Genomic DNA, 22,242 nt, shown 5'->3' with positions numbered 1-22,242 from the left:
TTGTGTCATTAAAATAAATAAATCATAATCGTAAAGTAATTAATTTATTAATCAATTGGCTAATAGCACACTTAAACAACTAGTAACTTTTTGAAAATTAATGAAATAATTGAAAAAATTAAATAATTATTTTTGATAAAGAATTTTGAGAAAGGAAATAAATAAGTGATTAATAATGAAAATAAAGAAATAATATCCATAAAATAATTAATCTATTAATTAATTGGCTAATAGCATCCCTGAACTACCACCGTTTCATCCGAATCTAACTTTTTGAAAATTAATTAATTAATCGATAAATCAAATAAAAAATACCGTTTACAGCCAAAAGCACTTGGTCACTGCCATGTCCAAATATCAGCTTCTTAGCTCAAGAGGTGCCTGAGATATTATTGCCTAGATGAGAAAGGAAATAAATAAGTCCTTAATTAATCTATATATATAAAACACAGTTTGTGTGTGTGTGTGTGTGTCTGTGTGTGTGTGTGTGTGTGTGTGTGTGTGTGTGTGTGTGTGTGTGTGTGTGTGTGTGTGTGTGTGTGTGTGTGTGTGTGTGTGTGTGTGTGTGTGTGTGTAATGTTACCGATAGACTCCTAAATGGAGAGGCTTACGTGCTTGATATTTGGCATAGACATGGCCATTGAGCCTGGGACGAACATGGCCGAACTCAAAATATTTGACGATCCATATTTTTTATTCATATTTACCTCAGCGCATTTCAGCGCACGGAATCGACGGAATCAGAGCAGGTGGGCGCTGATTCGCTCAGAGCGATCACGTGATGACGCTATGACGCTATGACGCTATGACGCTATGAAAAAAAAAATCGCTATGACGCTATGAAACGCTATGAACGCTATGACGCTATGAACGCTATGACGCTATGAACGATATGAACGCTATGACGCTATGAACGCTATGACGCTATGACGCTATGAAAAAAAAAATCGCTATGACGCTATGAAACGCTATGAACGTTATGACGCTATGAACGATATGAACGCTATGACGCTATGAACGCTATGACGCTATGACGCAATGAAAAAAAAAATCGCTATGACGCTATGAAACGCTATGAACGCTATGACGCTATGAAACGCTATGAACGTTATGACGCTATGAACGATATGAACGCTATGACGCTATGAACGCTATGACGCTATGACGCAATGAAAAAAAAAATCGCTATGACGCTATGAAACGCTATGAACGCTATGACGCTATGAACGCTATGACGCTATGAAAAAAAAAATCGCTCGCTTTACCAAGGGGCTCGCTCTCCCCCCGTTCCCCTCCCCTCCCCTTCCCCCTCCCCCTCCCCTCCCCCGCCCGGCAATGCCGGGTACTTCTGCTAGTCGATAATAATTAAGTGATCAATCAATTAATTGATCAATAAAAAAATACCGTTTTTGCCAAAGGACGTGCTCACTGTTGTGCCGAAATTTCAGCTTCCTACCTTAATGGATGTCTGAGATATTTCCCGGACAAACAAACGGAGTGAAAACTGAGTTCTCCCCTTCGGCGCGCGTCATCGCTGAACCCCTTCAGCGGCCGGCGATGACGTCATGCAGCGCCTCGAGATGGAATAAGAAAGCAGCGGTGTACAAAAATAAGGACTTACATATGGAATGTCTTTCCACATCCACAGAATTGTCTGTTTGTGCTGTTTGTCGCCGCACAAACTGGTATTTTATGCAAACACGACATTCGTGCCTCGCGTGCGCTCTGCACGTTTTATGGGAGCTTCAAGATGGCGTCCGGTGACGTCACTGCACGCGCCCGAATGCCCGATCCTCTATCCAACCGGTACAATAGAGAGCAGTGGCTCCACCCACCGTATATCTTTACTACCCATTGGTCGGTGAAAAGAATTGTCCGATTTTGTCATCCCACGTTAACATGTCGTTTACATGATTCTCACGTTAATCACAGACTAATTTACGTTACGTCAAAAACCTAATTTCAACAGCACATTAAAGTTTATTAAATCCACTTAACCCTCTGGAGTCTACTATGAAACCATTACATAACCTTTCCAGTCTACTGCCCATTTAGGTCATTAGCATTTTTAATGCCTATTTCACAAATGGTCAATTTTCAGGAGGAAAACTACCAGTTAGACCCCTAAGACTACATACCATCACGTAGGGTATTAAATGTCCTTGCACTTTACGAAGGTCACCAAGGTCATTCAAAGTCAAGGTCAAGGTCACAAGCTCATAAAATGGCTGATTTGACATTTTCATGCTTTTTCAGTTTACTTTCACACATCATTACAAAAATATGGTGGGCAGCAAGGATGTTTTTTCACATAAAGGACCTCAGCAGGGACAAAAAATTCAATGTGATAAAGTTTCATAAGTTTCCATGGAGTTGCTGGGGCACAGCGGCACATTTAGTGAGGGACGAGACCAATTTTCTTTGGGTTATTTCTAAGCTAATGCATTAGCAATAGTGTAATACATCTTTGCCATCACTATTCAGGATGAAGATTGCCAGTTACACCCCAAAGACCAAATACCATCATGTAGAGAATGAAATGCCCTTGCAGAATATAGAGGTCATCAAGGTCGAGGTCACAGGGTCATAAATTGGCAGATTTGACATTTTCAGGCACTTACCCATCACAAACAGGTTGTGAAAGACTGCAAGAGAAATTTGACAAGAAAAACTTTATTTTTATTTTTAGAGCAAGGAATCCAACACAGGAATGTTTCAGGTGACAGCACATTTACAGCTCATTCATGTCATTGGTCCGAAGGTTCACTGTTCAAAAAGGCTCACTTTCCACTTTCCATTTTCCATTTGTGGTCCAATGAACCTACAGACCAGTGAACCTTTTCTTCACATTCGAGCCAATAAACCCGTTTTGAAAACATTTTTCTCAAAAGGATTTCCGGACCAATGAACAGGGTTCTCACTGACCCCTGAAAAGTGTATTTTGAAGCATGAAATTTGGACAGTGACCCTCATTGATGGGACAACTCAGGAGGTACAAACATTTCATCAAAATAAAAATACATTATTACATTCAGTACCAGTAATTTTTTCCAAGTATTTCTGAGGGAGAGAATGTAGTTCACGTAGGCTACAAACAAGACAGCCATTGTCATTCAACGAGGGTTTATCTCAAAAAAAATAAGGCAAAAATACCAGAGTCAAATCAGGCTGGATTACAGATCACAACAATTCCATAATTCCACAATTCCAGTTATACAAACTTCAAATGAAAGGCATTGAACTTGAAGTAACTGGTTGAACTTGAGGCAACCAAGGGCAGGAAATGTGAAAACCCTCACCATAGAATTCTGAGACCAGGAACAACACTGATAAAATGTGCCCTCACCTCAACCATGCTATCTATGATTTGGGATGCATTCTTTACAAATGCCAATGTCAAATCTTGTGCACTCTTGTACAGACCGACGGCGCCTATTGCCTGCCCTTTTGCAAATGTTACAGTCCCGTTCTCCTTGGCGACGTTTGCCTGTTCTTGTGATAACATCGGGCAGAAGACGTATCACATGACCATGAACAGTGCACTCCTGGGCATTCGGAGGGTGACGCACAGGCTACTCTGGATCAACAACATTTGCCCTGGCTGGTTCGGTATTGTTCCGCAATAGGCTCGATCCAACTTTCATCATGAAATCATCCCTTGTTCGAGCTTGGTCACCCTTGATGTGGCAATAAATGATATAAGAGTTGAGGATGGCCCTTTGAAATAAATTTAAAAACACCTTCCTACAGTCACGTGAAAAAGTAAGTACACCCCATGTAAAGTTTTGACTTTTTCAACATATTTCAACATACAGCTATTTGATCTTCATTTCAACAATATTGATAGATAAAGGTGATATAATATAACAAATATCATGAAACATTTACATTTTGTAGTCCATTGTATAATTTAAATAAACATAAATGCAAATTTCGCATGTGGAAAAAGTAAGTACACCCCGACATTTATTACCACTTCAAATACCTAAAATTTGAATCAGGTGCACCAGCTCAGGTGCAAATGATTAGAACATCGTTAGAGAGGATCTTGGAAGAACCTGTCTTATTTAAACCTCAGACATTTAGTTTGGTTTGCTCTTTGTTGTTGAAGTGTCCGGCGTCACCATACCTAGATCAAAAGAGCTCTCTGAGGCCTTCAGAAAGAAGGTTATAGATGCCTACGAGTCTGGGAAGGGATTTTAAAAGATCTCCAAACAATTTGAAATCAATCATTCGACTGTCCGGAAGATCATCTACAAGTGGAGAAGATTCCAAACAACTGCCAACTTGTTCAGGCCAGGCCTCCCCAGCAAGTTCAGCCCAAGAGCAGACCGCAAGATGCTGAAAGAAGTCTCTAAGAACCCCAGAATGTCATCACGGGACCTACAGGTAGCTCTCGCCACTGTTGATGTCAAAGTGCACGAGTCTACCATTAGAAAGAGGCTGCACAAATTTGATCTACATGGGAGGTGTGCCAGGAGGAAACCTTTGCTGTCCAGAAAGAACATCAGGGCAAGACTAAAGTTTGCCAATGAACACCGAGGCAAAGACCAGCACTTCTGGAACAATGTGCTCTGGACAGATGAGTGAAAGGTCGAGCTATTTGGCCACAGTACCAGAAGACATGTTTGGCGAAAACCAAAGACAGCATTTGACCACAAGAACCTGATACCAACTGTAAAGCATGGTGGTGGAAATATTATGGTTTGGGGCAGCTTTGCTGCATCAGGGTCTGGGCAGCTCACCATCATAGAATCCATTATGAATTCTTCATTGTACCAGAGTAAATCCACCAAGGAATGGCTGAAAAGAAAGAAATGGAGGGTTCTGGAATGGCCAAGTCAACGCCCGGATCTAAATCCCATCGAGATGTTGTGGGGGGATTTGATACGAGCTGTGCATGCAAGAAACCCCTCAAACATCGCACAGCTGAAAGAATTCTGCATGGAGGAGTGGGCAAAAATTTCTCCCAGTCGATGTCAGAGACTGTTAGACAGTTATAAGAAACGCCTACTTGAGGTTGTTTATGCCAAAGGGGGCAATATCACCTAATAGAGCCAAGGGTGTGCTTACTTTTTCCACATGTGAAATTTGCATTTATGTTTATTTAAATTATACAATGGACTACAAAATGTAAATGTTTCATGATATTTGTTATATTATATCACCTTTATCTATCAATATTGTTGAAATGAAGATCAAATAGCTGTATGTTGAAATATGTTGAAAAAGTCAAAACTTTACATGGGGTGTACTTACTTTTTTACGTGACTGTATGTGGCCAACTGTGTAACGGCCTGTGGCCTGGAACCACTTGACCTTTTTCTCATAGTATGTGGATTTTTTAGTCTCATCCTGCTGAACTGTGTCCAAGTACTATTCGTGCCACTGTTCGAAATACCGATTTGACTCTACGACAATTTTTGTATTCAGCTCCTCAGTGAAAACAAAGCAAAAAATCCTCCTCACTCATGTCCGCACGGGGAAGGTGGCATGGCCCAGATTGCTCATGGAATGGCAATTCTTGCACTGAACGAGAAAACAGTATTGCAAGAGCAGTGATCCGCCACATGAACCACCTTTAGAAGAACCACCTGTAGAGGCCATTTTTCCCCGCAGAGCAGGGGGACGGTCTTTTTCAGGCACCGTGGTCCCCTTTTTGAAGCGATGTTTTATGGCCGGATGCCCTTCCTGCCGCTAACCCTGTTAGTCGCCTCTTGCGACACACAGGGAATTACCAGTGAACTGGTACTCAATTTGCCGACCTCAGAAGGATGACAGGCTGAGTCAACCCCCCTGACATTAATTCAGCGATCGACCGGGATTGCGAACCCAGGATCCTAGGATCCCAAGCCGGCACCCTAACCGCTAAGCCAACACCAGGCTAGTGATCCGCCACATGGTTCTACAAAAAAGTGTGATGGGGCGAGGTGAAGTTGCCACCGATTCAACAGGCTGTCATCGAACATGTGAAAGCTGCTAATAATTCAACAGCAGAAGCCCTGTCTCTCAGCCTGACGTAAAATAATCACAACCAATATTAGCAGGGCTAATGGTAAAATATACCGAGTGTTCGCACCATCGTGATATCCTTGAGCCAACAACACTCGTGATGCAGAATTTTCATTCAGACACAAATACGAGGTGTGTTTTACATTCATCACACACCCCTGTATTTTTACTAAAGATGAAACACCGAAAAAATATGCGTCGACTTTGTTTCATGTCAAAGGTCAAGTGGAATGGAAGAAAATACTACACGGCAGATTTCACTCCATATTACATCATAGACTCAATGGGTGTGGGATAAATTTCTGGCATTTCTGATCTTGGCTACAAATGGAAGCTGCCTTGGAAAACCTTCGCAGTCAATTAGATATTCGCATAAATCACATGTCGTAAGACAATAACGATGCCATTTATACCATGAATGGTCAACCGATGCACGATGGCCAGGTGGGGACTGCAGCAAACGGCGGCCGGAGTTGGTGCAGGCCAAAATATTTAGTCGAGAAATGAGGAATGTAGCACCAGCCAAAATCTATGACAGGCCTACCCCAGCAAGTTTGGACAGGGCCAAAAATATCCAGTGCAGAAGCACACGGGTCACAGCTGTACATATATACTATGATACAGGTATACACATGACATAGGCATAGCTAGCCTACACAATACCATGACTACTGTCCATGGTTACTTGCATTTGCAATGCCATTGCCATTGTTATTGTACAGACTGCACTTCGATTCAGTGATGAAGGTTTGGCCGGTAAATACACCTGTATCGGTAAACCATGGGCATGATGGGCATGGCCTAACACCTGAAAATGACAAAGTCGAAGCCATGAAGGATACGCAACTGTACCGTACCTTGATCATCTGGCTCTGGGAAAGCTGTGGTGGTCCGTAGACAAAACGGGCTCGGGAAGGCATCGCGGTCACCATGACCATGTTGATGTTCATCTTCATCTTCGTCATCCCCCTCAGAATCAATAAAATTGTCATCACTTGACAGGTATAATTGTTCATTATCCTGTCTGCTTCCATCGGAATCATTCTGTTCATCCTGTTCATTGCCGTCCGCTGTATCAGCCACAAAATCAGTAAAACGAAATGGAATTCGGCGCTCCCTTTGCGGACGAGCCGCCATTTGATCCACCACGCGGTAACCCGGGTTGCCCCGTGATTTTTACTCATTTTACATAATTAATTAATCTATTTTAGGGGGAGTGTAACCCGGGTTCGTGTGATAGGAAAATCCTTTGTGACACAAAGGATTTTCAATCCCACTCCTCCCTCCAGGTCTTTAAAACAGCTGTTCACCACCATCTCTTATCTTCCCCCATCGAAAATCTTGATCTTTCTACCCCCGCTAATTCACCCCAGATCCACCTTGTTTGAAATTCCAACTTCTTTCCTGGAAGTCCTGGCAGTGTCCATATGTTTTATACCTCTCCCACCCCCACCCCCCCCTTCCCTCGCCCCAAGCCCTCTACCTCCCACAGATCTCCCGATGTCCCTGCTCTCAAATGTTGTGCTTGTGTGCTTCCCCCTCTCTCCCCATCTTGTCTACCTCTCCCTTCATTGCATGTTTTATGTGTATGTGCATGTTTTCATGTTCAATGTGCAAGCTCTTACACGAGCTTCGATCTTGTATTACAAAAAAAAGAAAAAAAAAAGGAAAAAAAAAGAAAAAAAAGAAAAAGAAGCTGTTATACGAGCTTCGATCTTGTATACAAAAAAGAAAAAAGACAAAATTCCAAATCGTCATCACGTAAAGCGTGATGACGAATATTATTGTACGGTTAAAATAGCGCCAATAAACACAAAAGTTGCTGTCACCGTCTTTTAATCCGTTTAATTACGAATAATGTTAATATTTACTCTAAAATTGAGTTTTATATGCTTCGTTAATATGGATTGATAATTATTTACTCTATGCATTCATAAATAAATAAAATACGTCTGACGAGGAAGAAGAAAACTAAGTTGAAGAAGAAGAAAACGAAGCTGATGAAGAAGAAGAGGAAGAAGCGGAGGAAGAAGATCGAGCCCCTCGGGAACGCGGCAGGGGGAATCTTTTTTTGAACCGTGAAATATTTCTCATTGTTCACAACTATTTCTTCCATCATTTTTGTGGAAATATGTCTGCCAGAAAATGTTAGTGGTAAATGACCGATAACTAGTGGAGGAAACGTCATAACTATGACGGAGTGCAATTAAAAGGTTAGTGACCGAATGAGATCGCGAAAAGGAATTTCAAATCGCCATTTCTCTGCGTCATGAACATGAAATAAGATGATGGAATAATAAACAGGAATAAAAGTGTAATAACCGCGAGCCGATTAAAGCGGGCACTTGTAGCTTGCGATGACGTAGCGTGTGAAGAGGTATATTGCGGGAGGAATGGCGTACCAGTTGTACAGGAACACGACGCTAGGAAACAGTCTGCAGGAGAGTCTCGATGAGCTCATACAGGTGAGGGGAGCTGTACCTGCCTCGCTGATACTCTATGGGTTGTACTTGTAGATAAGACAGAGATCGACCTGAGGTCGGTGAGCGAGAGGGGCTCGCTACACTAGGCTAGATTTGGTCGGTGAGCGAAAGGGGCTCGCTACACTAGGCTAGATTTGGTCGGGGTGCAGGCCGCACTGGGCTTGCTACTCTAGGCTACTCTAGGCTAGGCTTGGTCGGGGTGCAGGCCGCACTGGGCTCGCTACACTACATTAGGCTAGGCTTGGTCGGGGTGCAGGCCGCACTGGGCTTGCTACTCTAGGCTAGGCTAGGCTTGGTCGGGGTGCAGGCCGCACTGGGCTTGCTACTCTAGGCTAGGCTAGGTTTGGTCGGGGTGCAGGCCGCACTGGGCTCGCTACACTACATTAGGCTAGGCTTGGTCGGGGTGCAGGCCGCACTGGGCTTGCTTCACTACATTAGGCTAGGCTTTGTCGGGGTGCAGGCCGCACTGGGCTTGCTACACTACATTAGGCTAGGCTTGGTCGGGGTGCAGGCCGCACTGGGCTTGCTAGGCTAGGCTAGGCTAGGCTAGGCTTGGTCGGGGTGCAGGCCGCACTGGGCTTGCTACACTACATTAGGCTAGGCTTGGTCGGGGTGCAGGCCGCACTGGGCTTGCTAGGCTAGGCTAGGCTAGGCTAGGCTTGGTCGGGGTGCAGGCCGCACTGGGCTTGCTTTCACTACATTAGGCTAGGCTTGGTCGGGGTGCAGGCCGCACTGGGCTCGCTACACTACAATAGGCTAGGCTTGGTCGGGGTGCAGGCCGCACTGGGCTCGCTACACTACATTAGGCTAGGCTTGGTCGGGGTGCAGGCCGCACTGGGCTTGGTCGGGGTGCAGGCCGCACTGGGCTCGCTACACTACATTAGGCTAGGCTTGGTCGGGGTGCAGGCCGCACTGGGCTTGCTACTCTAGGCTTGGCTTGGTCGGGGTGCAGGCCGCACTGGGCTTGCTACAGTACATTAGGCTAGGCTTGGTCGGGGTGCAGGTCGCACTGGGCTTGCTACTCTAGGCTAGGCTTGGTCGGGGTGTAGGCCGCACTGGGCTTGCTACTCTAGGCTAGGCTAGGCTTGGTCGGGGTGCAGGCCGCACTGGGCTTGCTACGCTAGGCTAGGCTTGGTCGGGAGTGCAGGCCGCACTGGGCTCGCTACTCTAGGCTTGGCCGGGGGTGCAGGCCGCACTGGGCTTGCTACTCTAGGCTAGGCTTGGTCGGGGGTGCAGGCCGCACTGGGCTCGCTACTCTAGGCTTGGCCGGGGGTGCAGGCCGCACTTGTACGTCTCTGCTGCTAGATTTGTGCAGTTGACGTTATAAAACGATGAACAATTATTTATTTTATCCGTTACGTCATGTACCTCGTATGGTACCGTTCATTGGAGCGTTGCCCCCTCAGGTAGCATCGGATCCTTGTAGGTCATGACATTGTGCTTGTGTTCTTTGCATACGTCGCTCCATCCATAACATAACCAAGCTGTGTGTTTGGCCCTGTGCAGTGTGGTAAAGGAAAGGTATTTCGATGGTGACATGGGTACCGCCTGGTACGTAGCCTGCGCGTGTTCATTCGCTTCTTCTTTATTGCCATATTTTTTGGCAGAAGTCTTTCACGAACTGGCTGGCCAGGCATGATACTGGAGTAAGATGGAGAGGGGTTGGCGGAGGGAGGAGGTAGAGGAAGGGGGTTTATGTATATGCTGGTGGGTGAATGTGGCGTTCATCACGTTTCTGAGTTAAGTGTGATGCTGATCAGGAAGAAGAAGAAGCCGTACTACCAACTTGTACACTTCCGGAATTGTTTTATTATTTGTATTCAAATGTCTGGTGATTGTTTTGTATTTATTTATGCGAATGTGTACTTGTATATAACTGTCATTAATTTAAAAAGGCTTAGACACTATCGAGTGGTTTTAAAAAATTTTTTATTAATTAAACTCCAAAAAAGATCTTTTTTTCAAATCATTTTGTTTTTTTGCCTAAAACACGCCCAGGCACTCACTGATGAACCTCTGAGAGTTTGACGCAGATCCGTTCAGCCATCTCTGAGAAAAATGGCGACACAGACACACACACACAGACATCTCTCTTATATAGTAGATGTGTGTTGAGAATACGTGGTACATACCTTTTTTTTCGTTGTACATTTCAATGTGTGTCTTCCCACAGACTCAACAAATAACCCCTCAGCTGGCCCTGCAGGTTTTACTGCAGTTTGACAAAGCGATAAATACAGCGCTCGCACAACGGGTCCGCAACCGCATCAGCTTCAGGGTGAGTATGCACGACAGCGATTGGCGTGGTCCATCGCGATGCCCGGCTGGTGGTGAGATGCTTTGTCCACTTTGCAGGGCTCTCTGAATACCTACCGGTTCTGTGACAACGTGTGGACCTTTGTGCTGAACGACGTGGAGTTTCGGGAGGTGATGGATCTTGTGAAGGTGGACAAGGTGAAGATCGTGGCTTGTGATGGGAAGAGTACTTAGTCTCGACTCTTCACGGTTATTTCCTTCGACATGTTGATCGCTCACTCGTTCGCTCCCACCCATTTGCGATACCTTAACCTCCTGCTCGTCTCTCGTGATCCCGCCACATTGCTCGCTCCGATCTAGCTAGAAATCGGTTTGTGCTGGGATCCCAACTCCTTCGTTTCTTTCTCTTTGTCCATTTTGTGGTAACGATGAGTTGCAGTCGATGTGTATCATTATATTTGGGCATCTGAGCTTGTTGGGTTTGTTGAATTGATTCTGGAGCGATTGAGTATTACAGGAAGTCCTGCAAAATGATGTGCACCGTCTTTTAAAATAACTTTTCTTCCTTTTCCTGCCCTTTTATATATTGTTTGTTCTTGGCCAAATATGTAGCCTAATAAGTATTTCTTCCTCAATCGACATCCAGTCATCACCCTCTATCGCTCTTCGCTCGGATTACTTCCCCAGATTTTGGTGAACGTTCAAGGTCCTTCTTTTATGAACTGTTTCACCTACCTTGCATCCATGCTTGTCTTTGAATTCTGTATTGTCTAACTTGTTTGTCAAAAGCTTCCCCACCCCTCCCCCCTCCCCTTCTCTGCCTCCCCCCTCCCCCCTCTCACCCCCTCCCCCATCTCCCCCCCTCCCCCCTCCCCTTCTCTGCCTCCCTCCCCCCTCCCCCCTCCCCCCTCCCCCCCACCCTCCCCCCTCCCCCCCCCCACCCTCCCCCCTCCCCCCCACCCTCCCCCCTCCCCCCCCACCCTCCCCCCTCCCCCCTCCCCCCCACCCTCCCCCCTCCCCCCCCACCCCCACCCCCCCTCCCCCCCCACCCTCCCCCCTCCCCCCCTCCACCCCTCCCCCCCACCCTCCCCCCTCCCCCCCTCCCCCCCTCCCCCCCTCCTCCCCCCTTCCCCTTCTCCACCCCAAGCTAGTAGCTCTGTTGAGTCTAGATATGCCACTTCCGTATCTGACCATGATGATGCTAAATGTGTATAAACTGTGCATCTAAGAGTTTTCTAAAGTGTGCGATCACGTTCTGTAATGATGTAATTTGATCCACCTGTTACTGCCCCTACCTCCTCGTCCTTTCCCTATCACCCAATTTTATATTTATTTTCCTTTGTTATGCATGAGCGAGGGGAATTTGGACTTGAAATAAATGTTTCTATCACCATTTGACTTGTGTGGTGCTTGTTTTGATCTTTGTCGTAGCTTGATATGTAGCTTTGGCTTTATTTATTTTTTATAGCTTTAACATTTTGGTTGAGTAAGTGCATGTGGTAATATTGAAATAAATGTTGACCAAATCCAGTGGTTCCCAACATTTTTCGGGTGTGCAGACTGCGGACCTCTTCTGAACCTCATTTTGTGGACCACCATGTACGACTACCAAAGTGATACATGGCTGCTTTGGGCAGAGGTTATGGTTCAGGTTCCCCAACACAAACACGGTAGGAATGTGAACCTCAGATGGTCACTTCTGCTGTGTGTCATATGGTGATGCCATGTGGTGGGGTGGGGAGGGGGCCCAAGTTGGCGCCACGCCCCATTGATGGCAACATCAGACTTTCTCCATGTTCAGAACATGCCCTTGTAATATCCAAACTGTACTCCATTATGCTTTACTTGAACCATGCTTGGTACATACTAAACAAACATTCACCATGTGGTTGGCATGTTTCATGCCAGTGGCTTTCTTTGGATATATAAACAATGCACTTTGCTAAATGACCCATTAGAATTTTGTTGGGATCCTTACTCTAAAGAAAACAACCGAACAACTAGAAAGGGACTTGAAGAGCACCGTCACATATTGAAAAAAAATACATTGCCTTGGTTACCTGATATTATGGCCCATATACCTGCATCATCCATGCACCCTATTATGTCAAATGGTTTATTCACACGTATTATGATGTCATACATTTAATTATTCACTTATCGGGTCATAGATCAGATAGACTAAGTTTCAGACAAGTCAAGAGATGACGATGGTTCACGAGCGAGCGGTATTAAATGACAAAGGACGGATTATAACTGAAACAGGCCCGGACAGGCCAGGCCCGGAAATGTCAAAACGAAGGTTACTGACTTTGAAATGAGATAGAAAATAATGTATGATCAGTTATGAGGTTAGTTAGCCACACAATACCGAAACTTTGGTGAAAAATGAAAAGAAAATGAAAAATGAAAAATCGAGTTCCGTGGGGCTAGACACATTATATTGGCCTAACCAAATATCGAAACCCCTGTCAGATTCCACCAAACCCCTCGGAGAAGATGTAGCTTGAACTCGATTACCCCCTAAAAAGACATCTTTTTGGGGCGTGGCTCCGCCCACAATGGGCGTAATACGCCCACTCTTGGCAAGACACAACTAGATCATGATATCAACCTCCCACCCAAGTTTCATCAAGATCGCATGATATCATCGGGTAGTTATGCTGCGGACAGACAGACACACAGACCGACGCACACACATGACGAATATAGTGGTCACTTGATAACTCGTGAACCAATTATTCTGATTTAAGAATTTCAATTCGACCAATTCTGGCTGGAATTCCACTTGACTGGTGATGTCATCATGACCACCCTGTATACCCCATGGGGTGTTGATGACATTTGCCAAGTTTCAATTTTTTTCGTTGGGTGGTTTTGGAGAAAATAATGCGCGTTGCAATAGTCTCTCATCCCTTTCCGGGCGAGATCAAATATTGAGGCAATTTATAGTATGTGGTAGATATTGGTCTTTTCACAAATGTGATGTCATGGAGGCCCATAAATTATTTTATGGCATCAAAATTGAAGGAAAATAGCCATAAGCAATGCACAATCCTCTTATGCTTGAAAACCTGTGTAAAAACTGGAGAAAACCCCACGGACACCTTACCCCACGTAGTCTTGGATAAAAAGGACATGGGAAACTTCTTTTCAACTCTCTTTGTGTTTCTGAGCACAATCTAGATTAGCTTTGTTGGGGAACATTGAATAGCAGGCATGATGGCGACTATACGAAGTCAATTGGTCAAATGGAACAGTCCACAACTAAACTTTCTGCCAACACTTCTCGGAGAAACTGACGATTTTAGAACGATCTTTGAGAAAATTATGTACTAAAGAAACAGATCTTTTGGGCAAAGTTAGCTCTGTGGTTGCATCATTAGGCGCTGCCATTTTGTCTGAATCTTTGCTATTACTCCACCCTAGCACGTGGAAAATTTGATTGGCCGATTATGGTGTAAATTTTTGCCCAAATACTGCTAAACTGAAGGTTTTTGGAAACGCAAACAGGTGATTTGTGTTCGACAACATTCAAATATATTGTCGTGCGAATCCCTCGGTTAATACCGTAGGATCGCGGATGACCGAACGGGCTTTACTTGAGGCGACGATCAATTACGGATTCGACTATAAAAGCACGGAAGGAAGAGGGAGAAGCGGCAAGCGCTTACCTGTAGCGATGCGACGGCAGCTCCGATCCTGGAGGAAATGAACTCAAAACGAACACGAGATTTTGAATGAAAGAGAAAATAATAGAAGGGTTTATTAAAAATAAATTTTGGGACAGGGAAACGCGGTGCTAAAACTTAATGCTAGGTTGGGACGTCCCCACTCACAGATTTCAAATACAAGACAAAGGAGGAATCAATAAAATAAAACTGTTGTGTATTTGTGTGAGATGTGGTGCGTCTTATCTGTGTCTGTAGTCCGCAATCGTCAGGGAATCGTCCAGGCTCTGGTGTTCGGGACCCAAGCGTGCAGTCTGGGCACGGCTCCGGTTGGCGCGAAGCAGGCTTCTGCCTCGTTCACGCCCTGCTGGACCCCGAGCGACCCGCTCAGAGGCACGCCTCACTCGCCCCTCGACGGTTGCACACGAGGTCCCGTCCGCTCGCAGCACCATGCCTCGCTCCAAGCACCAAGCACCGCTCCAAGCACCACGACAAGAACACAGGGAAGATGACGAAACACCAGGGAAGAACGCCGGGAGGAAGCATGAACGAATCTGGGAAGACCGCAGGGACGAACGCAGGGAAGATGACCAGGGAAGCACCAGAATCGAACACACTCAAGCACAAGCACCCGCACAGAACCAGCACGAACTCAGAATGCCTGCCAACCACCCGTTTTTGTCTCCCGTGATCTGACGTGGTCTGACGTCAATTCTGGCGCGTTCCAATCAGTCCCTCCCTTCTTTGTGATCTTTCCCGCCTTTTCACGTCACTGGCGCTTGTTCTCCAACTAGCGACCTGTTTCTGAATGGTCGTTTTGCGCCTTCCACCCTGATTGGCCGAATCTTTGCGCCTTTCGCACTGATTGGCCGAGGTGTCAATGGTCGGTGGCCAATCAATGCACCGCTCCCTTCCACCAACCAATCACACGTTCCCTGGGCGTGGCTATAGCCTGCCTTGCACGATGTTTGACGCCAATGCCGGCGTTGTACGTGGCTTCTTCCTGCTTGTCTTTCCTGTAACTCTTTTTGTAAGGGAGGGGATTTAATTAATGTGTGCACTAAGGGACCGATCTAAGTGTCTATATGAGTGCGTTGCCATAATGGACACTGGGTTGGCGACAGAGGGGACGACAAACGAGGGAATTTTACCCATAATCCCTGCATTAATTAGCATGCTCGCCCCCTTGTGGTGGGGACACAGAAACAACTTATACCGACATCCGGGCTACACACAGAACTTATTACAGGTAGATTCCCTATCATGACAGTCGAGCACCTACCTATGCAGATCTACCTGGCTCTAGATATTCCTCTACCCACCCCCCCCCCCCCCCCCCCCACAACATAACAATATGTATATATCATTCAATGGAAATAACACAAGTTTTTAAGGCTGTCAAAAGAAAAAAACTGAAATGGAAGTTTACCACCGATGATGCACCCTCTTTTACAGCACCTTATCTAACATGTTAAATTAGTTCATGCCTGTTGTTTATGTCCTTTATAACATCTCCAAAAACAGTAACTTTCCTGTTTGAAATTATTTTCAATTTTGTTTGATTGACAAGACAGGCTGAAGAGTGCGCATGTGTGCACAGGATGAGACTCCGTATAATTTTGCAAATTGCTACTAAAGAGCAGGTTCATGCTCAGATTATTTATCTGCAGTGTTAAAAATATATATAATTGAATTGAAATTGTGTAGTTCCTCGATCATTGACTGACGTTTGTCAGACAGACAAAGTGAACTAGTTGCTTAACCCCGCTTTGTGGTAACATGCATGGGGTACGGTAACAATGTTATTCATACAGCGCGTTGTGTTATTGAAAGGTTACGTATGGGATAGTTCTCTCACTTTTATGACGTAGATGGTGTATTTACAACAACAACAACAACATGCATTTTAAGGCCATTTTCCCTGCAAGAGCGGGGGTTAGCCTTGCGGTCCCCATGACAATCTTCTCCATTTTGCCCTATTTTCTGCATCTCCCCTTGTTAACCCCCTTGCCCGCATTTCTTCTTCCACCATCTTTAGCCAAGTCTTTCTCGGTCTTCCCCGTCCTCTACTTCCTTCTACATTCATTTCCATCACTCTTCTCAACCAGTCACTTTCATCCTTCCTCAACACATGACCAAACCATCTCAACCTGTTCCTCTTCACACCATCAATCACAGGCTCTATTCCCATCATCTTTCGCAATTCATCATTTGTCTTCCTCTCTCTCAACGATACTCCGCACATCCACCGAAGCATTCACATTTCCACCCTTTCCAGCCTTCGTTGCTGCTCGACGTTCATTACCCATGTCTCGCTCCCATAAATCACAACACTTCTCACACATGCAGCATACACCTTTCCCTTCAGCTTCAACGACACTCCCCTCCTCATCAGCACGCCACTCAGTTCCCGAAACTTCTTCCATGCACATCTCACTCTAGCAACCGTTGCCGTGTCTGATCCACCTTCTCCATTCAGCATGTCTCCGAGGTAGCAAAATGTTTTCACACCTTCCAGCTTCACGCCGTCTCCAAGATCCAACTCAACATTTCCTCCATCTGCAGCTCCCTCTGTGCACACCTTACATTTGAATGTAGCTGCAATCTCCATGACAATTACAGCTCGTGAACTGCAATAGCTCCTCAGGAGCCGTGGGGTCCAGTGTTGGAACTGGCTCATACCCATGCACACCTATTGTCCATCCATAGTCACTGGGGCTCTGTGGACTGGAACATGTTTACTGACGTCCTCCTCCATCCGCCGGTTGACATCAGACAGGTGACTGAGGGTGAGCACCCAGCATTTGTGGCCAGAAAAACTGTTTCTCATTCTTCCTCTGCTCAGTCCACCTTGTGACTTGGCTGCCTTCATTAATGTCTGCTCAATGCAAATGTCATACCATGTGCCGGACCACTCATGACTTGAGTAACGGACAACGTGGTTCCCGTGGGCAGTGAGACGTTCTAAGGTGTCTTTGTAAGCAGGCAAAGTTTCTAGTTCCTTCATGAGTTGACAGTACAGCCGTGCGCCCTTGGCATACTGATGATGGCCTGCAGCGGCAAAGATGTGAAGCATCTTGGTAACAATGCAGGACAGATGCCCATTGTGGTCTGCAAGTCGCTCGGTTCTGATAAAGACCTTGATCACATCTACCATGTGGTGGTACTCCACCCAGAGTGCAGGTGTTCTTCCTCCTTTTGCGAGTCGTTTGAAGGTTTCTTCAAACCGTTGCTCAAACACTGGCACTACTGGGTCTGAGTGTCTGGCTCCCATCTTCCCATCAGCCACCTTCTCCATGAAGGTCTTCATGTCACCACGCTCCTCCTCAGTGAAGGCAAGTTTCATGATGTGTTGATAGATGGCTGCATCGATGAGGAGGTGAACACGGATTGCCTTGTCAAAACATCCTCCATCCATGATGTGGTTGGCTGTCGTACTTCCAGGATAGATCAACTGGATCACATCTAGTAGTCCAGAATCTTCCATGATGTTACCCATTGATCCAAGATAAGACTTCAGCAGGTGAAAACCACCCAACCTTGGAATGACGGGTAGATTTGCCTGCTTTATTATATTCACAGCCTTCAGCCAAATCGGAAGATCAAAGGTCACTATAGCGACCCCAGCGCGCCGTATGCACTCTTTCAGAGTGGTGAAGATGGTGTTGAGGTCATTAGGGTCTCCTTCAATAACTGGGAGGAACTCGATCTATGTGCTCTGCTTTGCATCATTAGCATGGATTCTCTTCATCCAGCCATTCCAGTTGGAGTGTGGGAACTCAGGATCGTTGGCTTTGATCACCCACCCCGCTGCCCAGAGTGTGTCACCTGGAGTGAGGAGTGGCTGATCATGAGCCAGGGAGGAGGAAAGCTCAGCGAGGGGGAGAAACATGATTGCGTTCGTTCCTATCTGTTTCCTGTTCGTAAATGGAATAATCTTTACTTCAGTTCCTCTCAGGATCTTAGCTTTGTCGAGTGCCTTCAACTTCACCCGGGGGAAAGCTGCTGTTGTCTGTGGATCTGGCAAAGGTGGTGCCGGAGAGGTGACTTCGATCCAACCCATTGAGTGAAAGGGAGTGTTTCCGTGAATAGAGACAATGTTTAAATCTATATTGTCTCCAACAAACTGAGTGACTGCATTGTTTGTTTCCCTAACCTCCATAAAGACCACCTGATCATTACTTGACAATTCACTTTCACTGGCTGGCACTTTGGCTGTCATCACTGATTGATCCTCAAGCGCAGCATCAACCGCAACCTCATCATTGATCTGTTCATCGGTTTCCTCCACAATGGTGTCAAGAGTGCCAGAAGTATCTGGAACATCATCTCCACTCCTACTATTAAGGAAGCAGTATTTGTAGTTTTGTGTCTCCGTGTAAGACTCAGTGTATCCCAGCCAGTGGAACTTGTTGAGCATCCATTTTGACCCAAATCTATGATCAAGTTGTATGGCAAGCCCCATTTGGTGTGGCAATACTCCAGACCGAGGTCGACAGGCCTTAATAAAATTCTGCCCCCAAACTGCAACTATTTCGTCTGTCTTGAAAATCGGTCTTGAAGGCTTGCAGGAACAAGTGTCAGCTGACTATCGATGTCAGTCATACTGTGTGTGGTGGGGTATGACTTTGGACCTAAATCAATCAAGGCAATATCATTGGATATGAACTTGAGTGCCGTCTTTATGATCTGAGTCTTCTCATCTCCATGGTCAAGATTAGCATGATGCCCTCGCAGAATATTGTCGGTGCCATCTTTGAGACAGAGTACATCTGCCCTTCTTTACTGTGTTGTGAAATACAAGGTGTCTTCGTATTTCTCTAGAAGTTTTATCTTTAGCCAATGCTTTGAATAAGAAAGGCTCTTCTCTGGTGACTGATCAAACTCCTGCAGCTTTTCATGGACTTGGTCCATGTTCATTACCCCATGCTCTAATTCTGAGTCTAACCATTCGCAGAATTCAATAAAAACTGCCTCTCGCTCCTCATCAATACTCCTCTGTCCTCTCTTCCTTTTTCCTTCCTCATCAGTCTTGGACAAACTGTCACCTCTCGCAAACATAAGTTTGCATCGCAAATGGTACAGTGTTTCTTCTGCTACCAAGTCGTTGATCCCTTCCAGGCGTCCAGTGACTTCAGTGCCCCAGTCATCCCCGCGACTCCGTGCTGTCTTCAGCAAGCTTGCCTTCAGTGTATCTGCAGTCAAATTATCTGGCACTCTGTATTTCTTTCTAGCTTGTGCTGGATTATTTTTGTAGAGCTGGGCTGGTTGGTTGCAAAGAATGCATACATCCTTATACAGGAGGTCAACTGACTGTGATCTTCTAGAACTGCAGCCAGTTGATGAACTGACCTCACAAGTAGTGCGTCTTCTCTTCAACTTTGATGACTCTTTCTCTGCCTTTGATGCTTGAGCTGACTTCTTGGTGGTTGCAACAAAGTTGTTGTACAGATCATTTTTACACTTCTGGTGGTACCTCAGTTTTCCTTCCTTTTGAGCCTCCTTCATACGTTCCACAACAGTAACATTTTCGACAGTTTCTGCTTGTTTCAATAAAGTTGAGTATCCCTTTGGAGTTGCCTGTATGAGCCTTTCAGCTGGTGTATCCGAGCGTGCACAGATGAAGCAATTGAGCACAGGTGGAGTAACGTCTTCATCCATATTGCTAGACTCCATGTCCTGCAAAGTAGAAAATGAGATATATTTAGAAATTATTTTTCCACAAAGGAGTGTCTGTGGTGAAATATAAATGTTAACAATCAACTCAGAATCATGAAAAACCCTTATTTGACCCCTCATAAGTTACTTAAGGGCCGATTAAAAAAATAAAAATTCTCGAAAATAATTTTTCGGTACCCGAATTCAACAGCTTTTTTTCTGGGTTTCCCACGGGAGTTGAACTTCAACATTTTAACACGTGTTATTACACACCTTTACAAACATATTGGTGAAGAAATTTTTTGGTAACAATTTAGTTAACAGATTTTCATATGTTTCCCTTACTACAGTGCAGTGAGAGGTTTTGAATTGTAAGCAGTATGCATGTTTTTGCTTCTTGCATTTAACCCAGGTTATTTTTTTTCGACAGCGATTGAGGGATCTGTCAGTTGCCTATATACCGCCCAAATAAATCTGTGTCAGAAGAACATCTTGCATGCTTGAAACAAGATCGCCCGTCTGGCGGGTACTCTGCGAGTCTTACGATAATGGAGCAAATGTGGATGTCTCCAAAACTCCAAAATTAACATCATGGAAATAGCGCCATCTTTAGTGGTAGCCGGTATTACAAATCATTTTCCTTTATCTTATAATATGGAGTATAATTATGTTGTGATCAAAACAATATTTAAATACAACAAACAACAACAGGCATTTTAAGGCAATTTTCCCTGCAAGAGCAGGGGGTAGCCTTGCGGTCCCCATGACAATCTTCTCCATTTTGCCATATTTTCTGCATCTCCCCTTGTTAACCACCTTGCCCGCATTTCTTCTTCGACCATCTATAGCCAAGTCTTTCTCGGTCTTCCCCGTCCTCTACTTCCTTCTACATTCATTTCCATCACTCTTCTCAACCAGTCACTTTCATCCTTCCTCAACCCATGACCAAACCATCTCAAACTGTTTCTCTTCACAGCATCCATCACAGGCTCTATTCCCATCATCTTTCGCAATTCATCATTTGTCTTCCTCTCTCTCAACGATACTCCGTACATCCACCGAACCATTCGCATTTCCACCCTTTCCAGCCTTCGTTGCTGCTCTACGTTCATGACCCATGTCTCGCTCCCATAAATCATAACACTTCTCACACATTCAGCATACACCTTTCCCTTCAGCCTCAACGACACTCCCCTCCTCGTCAGCAAGCCACTCAGTTCCCGAAACGTATTCCATGCACATCTCACTCCAGCAACCAATACCGAGTCTGATCCACCTTCTCCATTCAGCATGTCTCCGAGGTAGCAAAATGTTTTCACACCTTCCAGCTTCACGCCGTCTCCAAGATCCAACTCAACATTTCCTCCATCTGCAGCTCCCTCTGTGCACACCTTACACTTGAATGTACCTGCCACACTGGTTAATGACCCTCTCAAAAAAATATTTCAATAATGACAAAAATTATAAAGTGCACTTCCACAGCACATTGTCCACTGAGGATGGGTTGAGAAGGGTAACCTAAACAACGAACTACATTGAAACAGTGTTACGACCTGGCGCCTGGGTAAAGGGATCGGGGTATGGTCTATTGCTCTGGAGGTCCTAGTTGACGTGCTCGGGAGGTCAATACATTCCCCGTGTGCGGGTCGTGCTGTATAAGCAGTCAAATGTGACCGAGCAGAGTTATCATTGGAATGCCGATGCAAATTTACACCCTCACTCACTGACACACAGTATGCAAATGTATGCCAATCCAGTAATGCAATGCAAATTCAAAACAGTGGCATGAATGAAAATCCTTTACTCAGGATAAATAAAATCACAGGGTACACAACCAATAGGATAAACCATAGGAAATCCCAGTGATGTGGTGATAAATAAGTACTTATATAAAGAGAGGTGCTAAGATAATGCAGACAGGTCAATAAAATGCCCGACCAGATATCCCTACATAATCCCAAAACGGTGCTGGGAAGCAAAATAACAAAGGAATATTTGCCAGGGTATAAAGAAAAATAATAGGTAAAAGAAAAGAGAGTGGGTGGGGGGGGGGGGGGGGGGGGAGGAGGGAGAATTTAGACCTGTTTGAGATGTGATGTTCCAGTGGTGGATTCGGACAAAATTTGGTGAACAGGTTGGAGGACATATCAATTCCATTTTGG

At 45.2% G+C, this 22,242-nt stretch overlaps 1 protein-coding gene across 1 annotated transcript; it reads left to right on the top strand.

The window, feature by feature from the left end:
- Positions 1–8,139: 8,139 nt before the first annotated feature.
- On the top strand, positions 8,140–11,605 carry GTF2A2 (general transcription factor IIA subunit 2). Its single transcript, XM_068126223.2, has 3 exons — positions 8,140–8,477; positions 10,669–10,773; positions 10,851–11,605. The coding sequence occupies exons 1-3, from the start codon at positions 8,406–8,408 to the stop codon at positions 10,983–10,985; spliced, it is 312 nt and encodes a 103-aa protein (XP_067982324.1). The 5' UTR covers positions 8,140–8,405; the 3' UTR covers positions 10,986–11,605.
- Positions 11,606–22,242: the final 10,637 nt, after the last annotated feature.

Source organism: Myxine glutinosa, chromosome 10, assembly GCF_964187855.1.
Source record: "Myxine glutinosa chromosome 10, kmMyxGlut1.1, whole genome shotgun sequence".
In the NCBI taxonomy this organism is placed as follows: Eukaryota; Metazoa; Chordata; class Myxini; order Myxiniformes; family Myxinidae; genus Myxine; species Myxine glutinosa.
The sequence above is the reverse complement of the archived record's forward strand: the minus strand, read 5'-3'. Positions and strand labels throughout refer to the sequence as shown.

Excerpts from the sequence above, each read along its gene's own strand:
- GTF2A2 (XM_068126223.2), top strand. The coding sequence starts at position 8,406 with ATGGCGTACCAGTTGTACAGGAACACGACGCTAGGAAACAGTCTGCAG. Across the intron at positions 8,478-10,668 it reads GTCTCGATGAGCTCATACAG|ACTCAACAAATAACCCCTCA; the intron begins GTGAGGGGAGCT and ends GTCTTCCCACAG. Across the intron at positions 10,774-10,850 it reads GCAACCGCATCAGCTTCAGG|GGCTCTCTGAATACCTACCG; the intron begins GTGAGTATGCAC and ends TCCACTTTGCAG.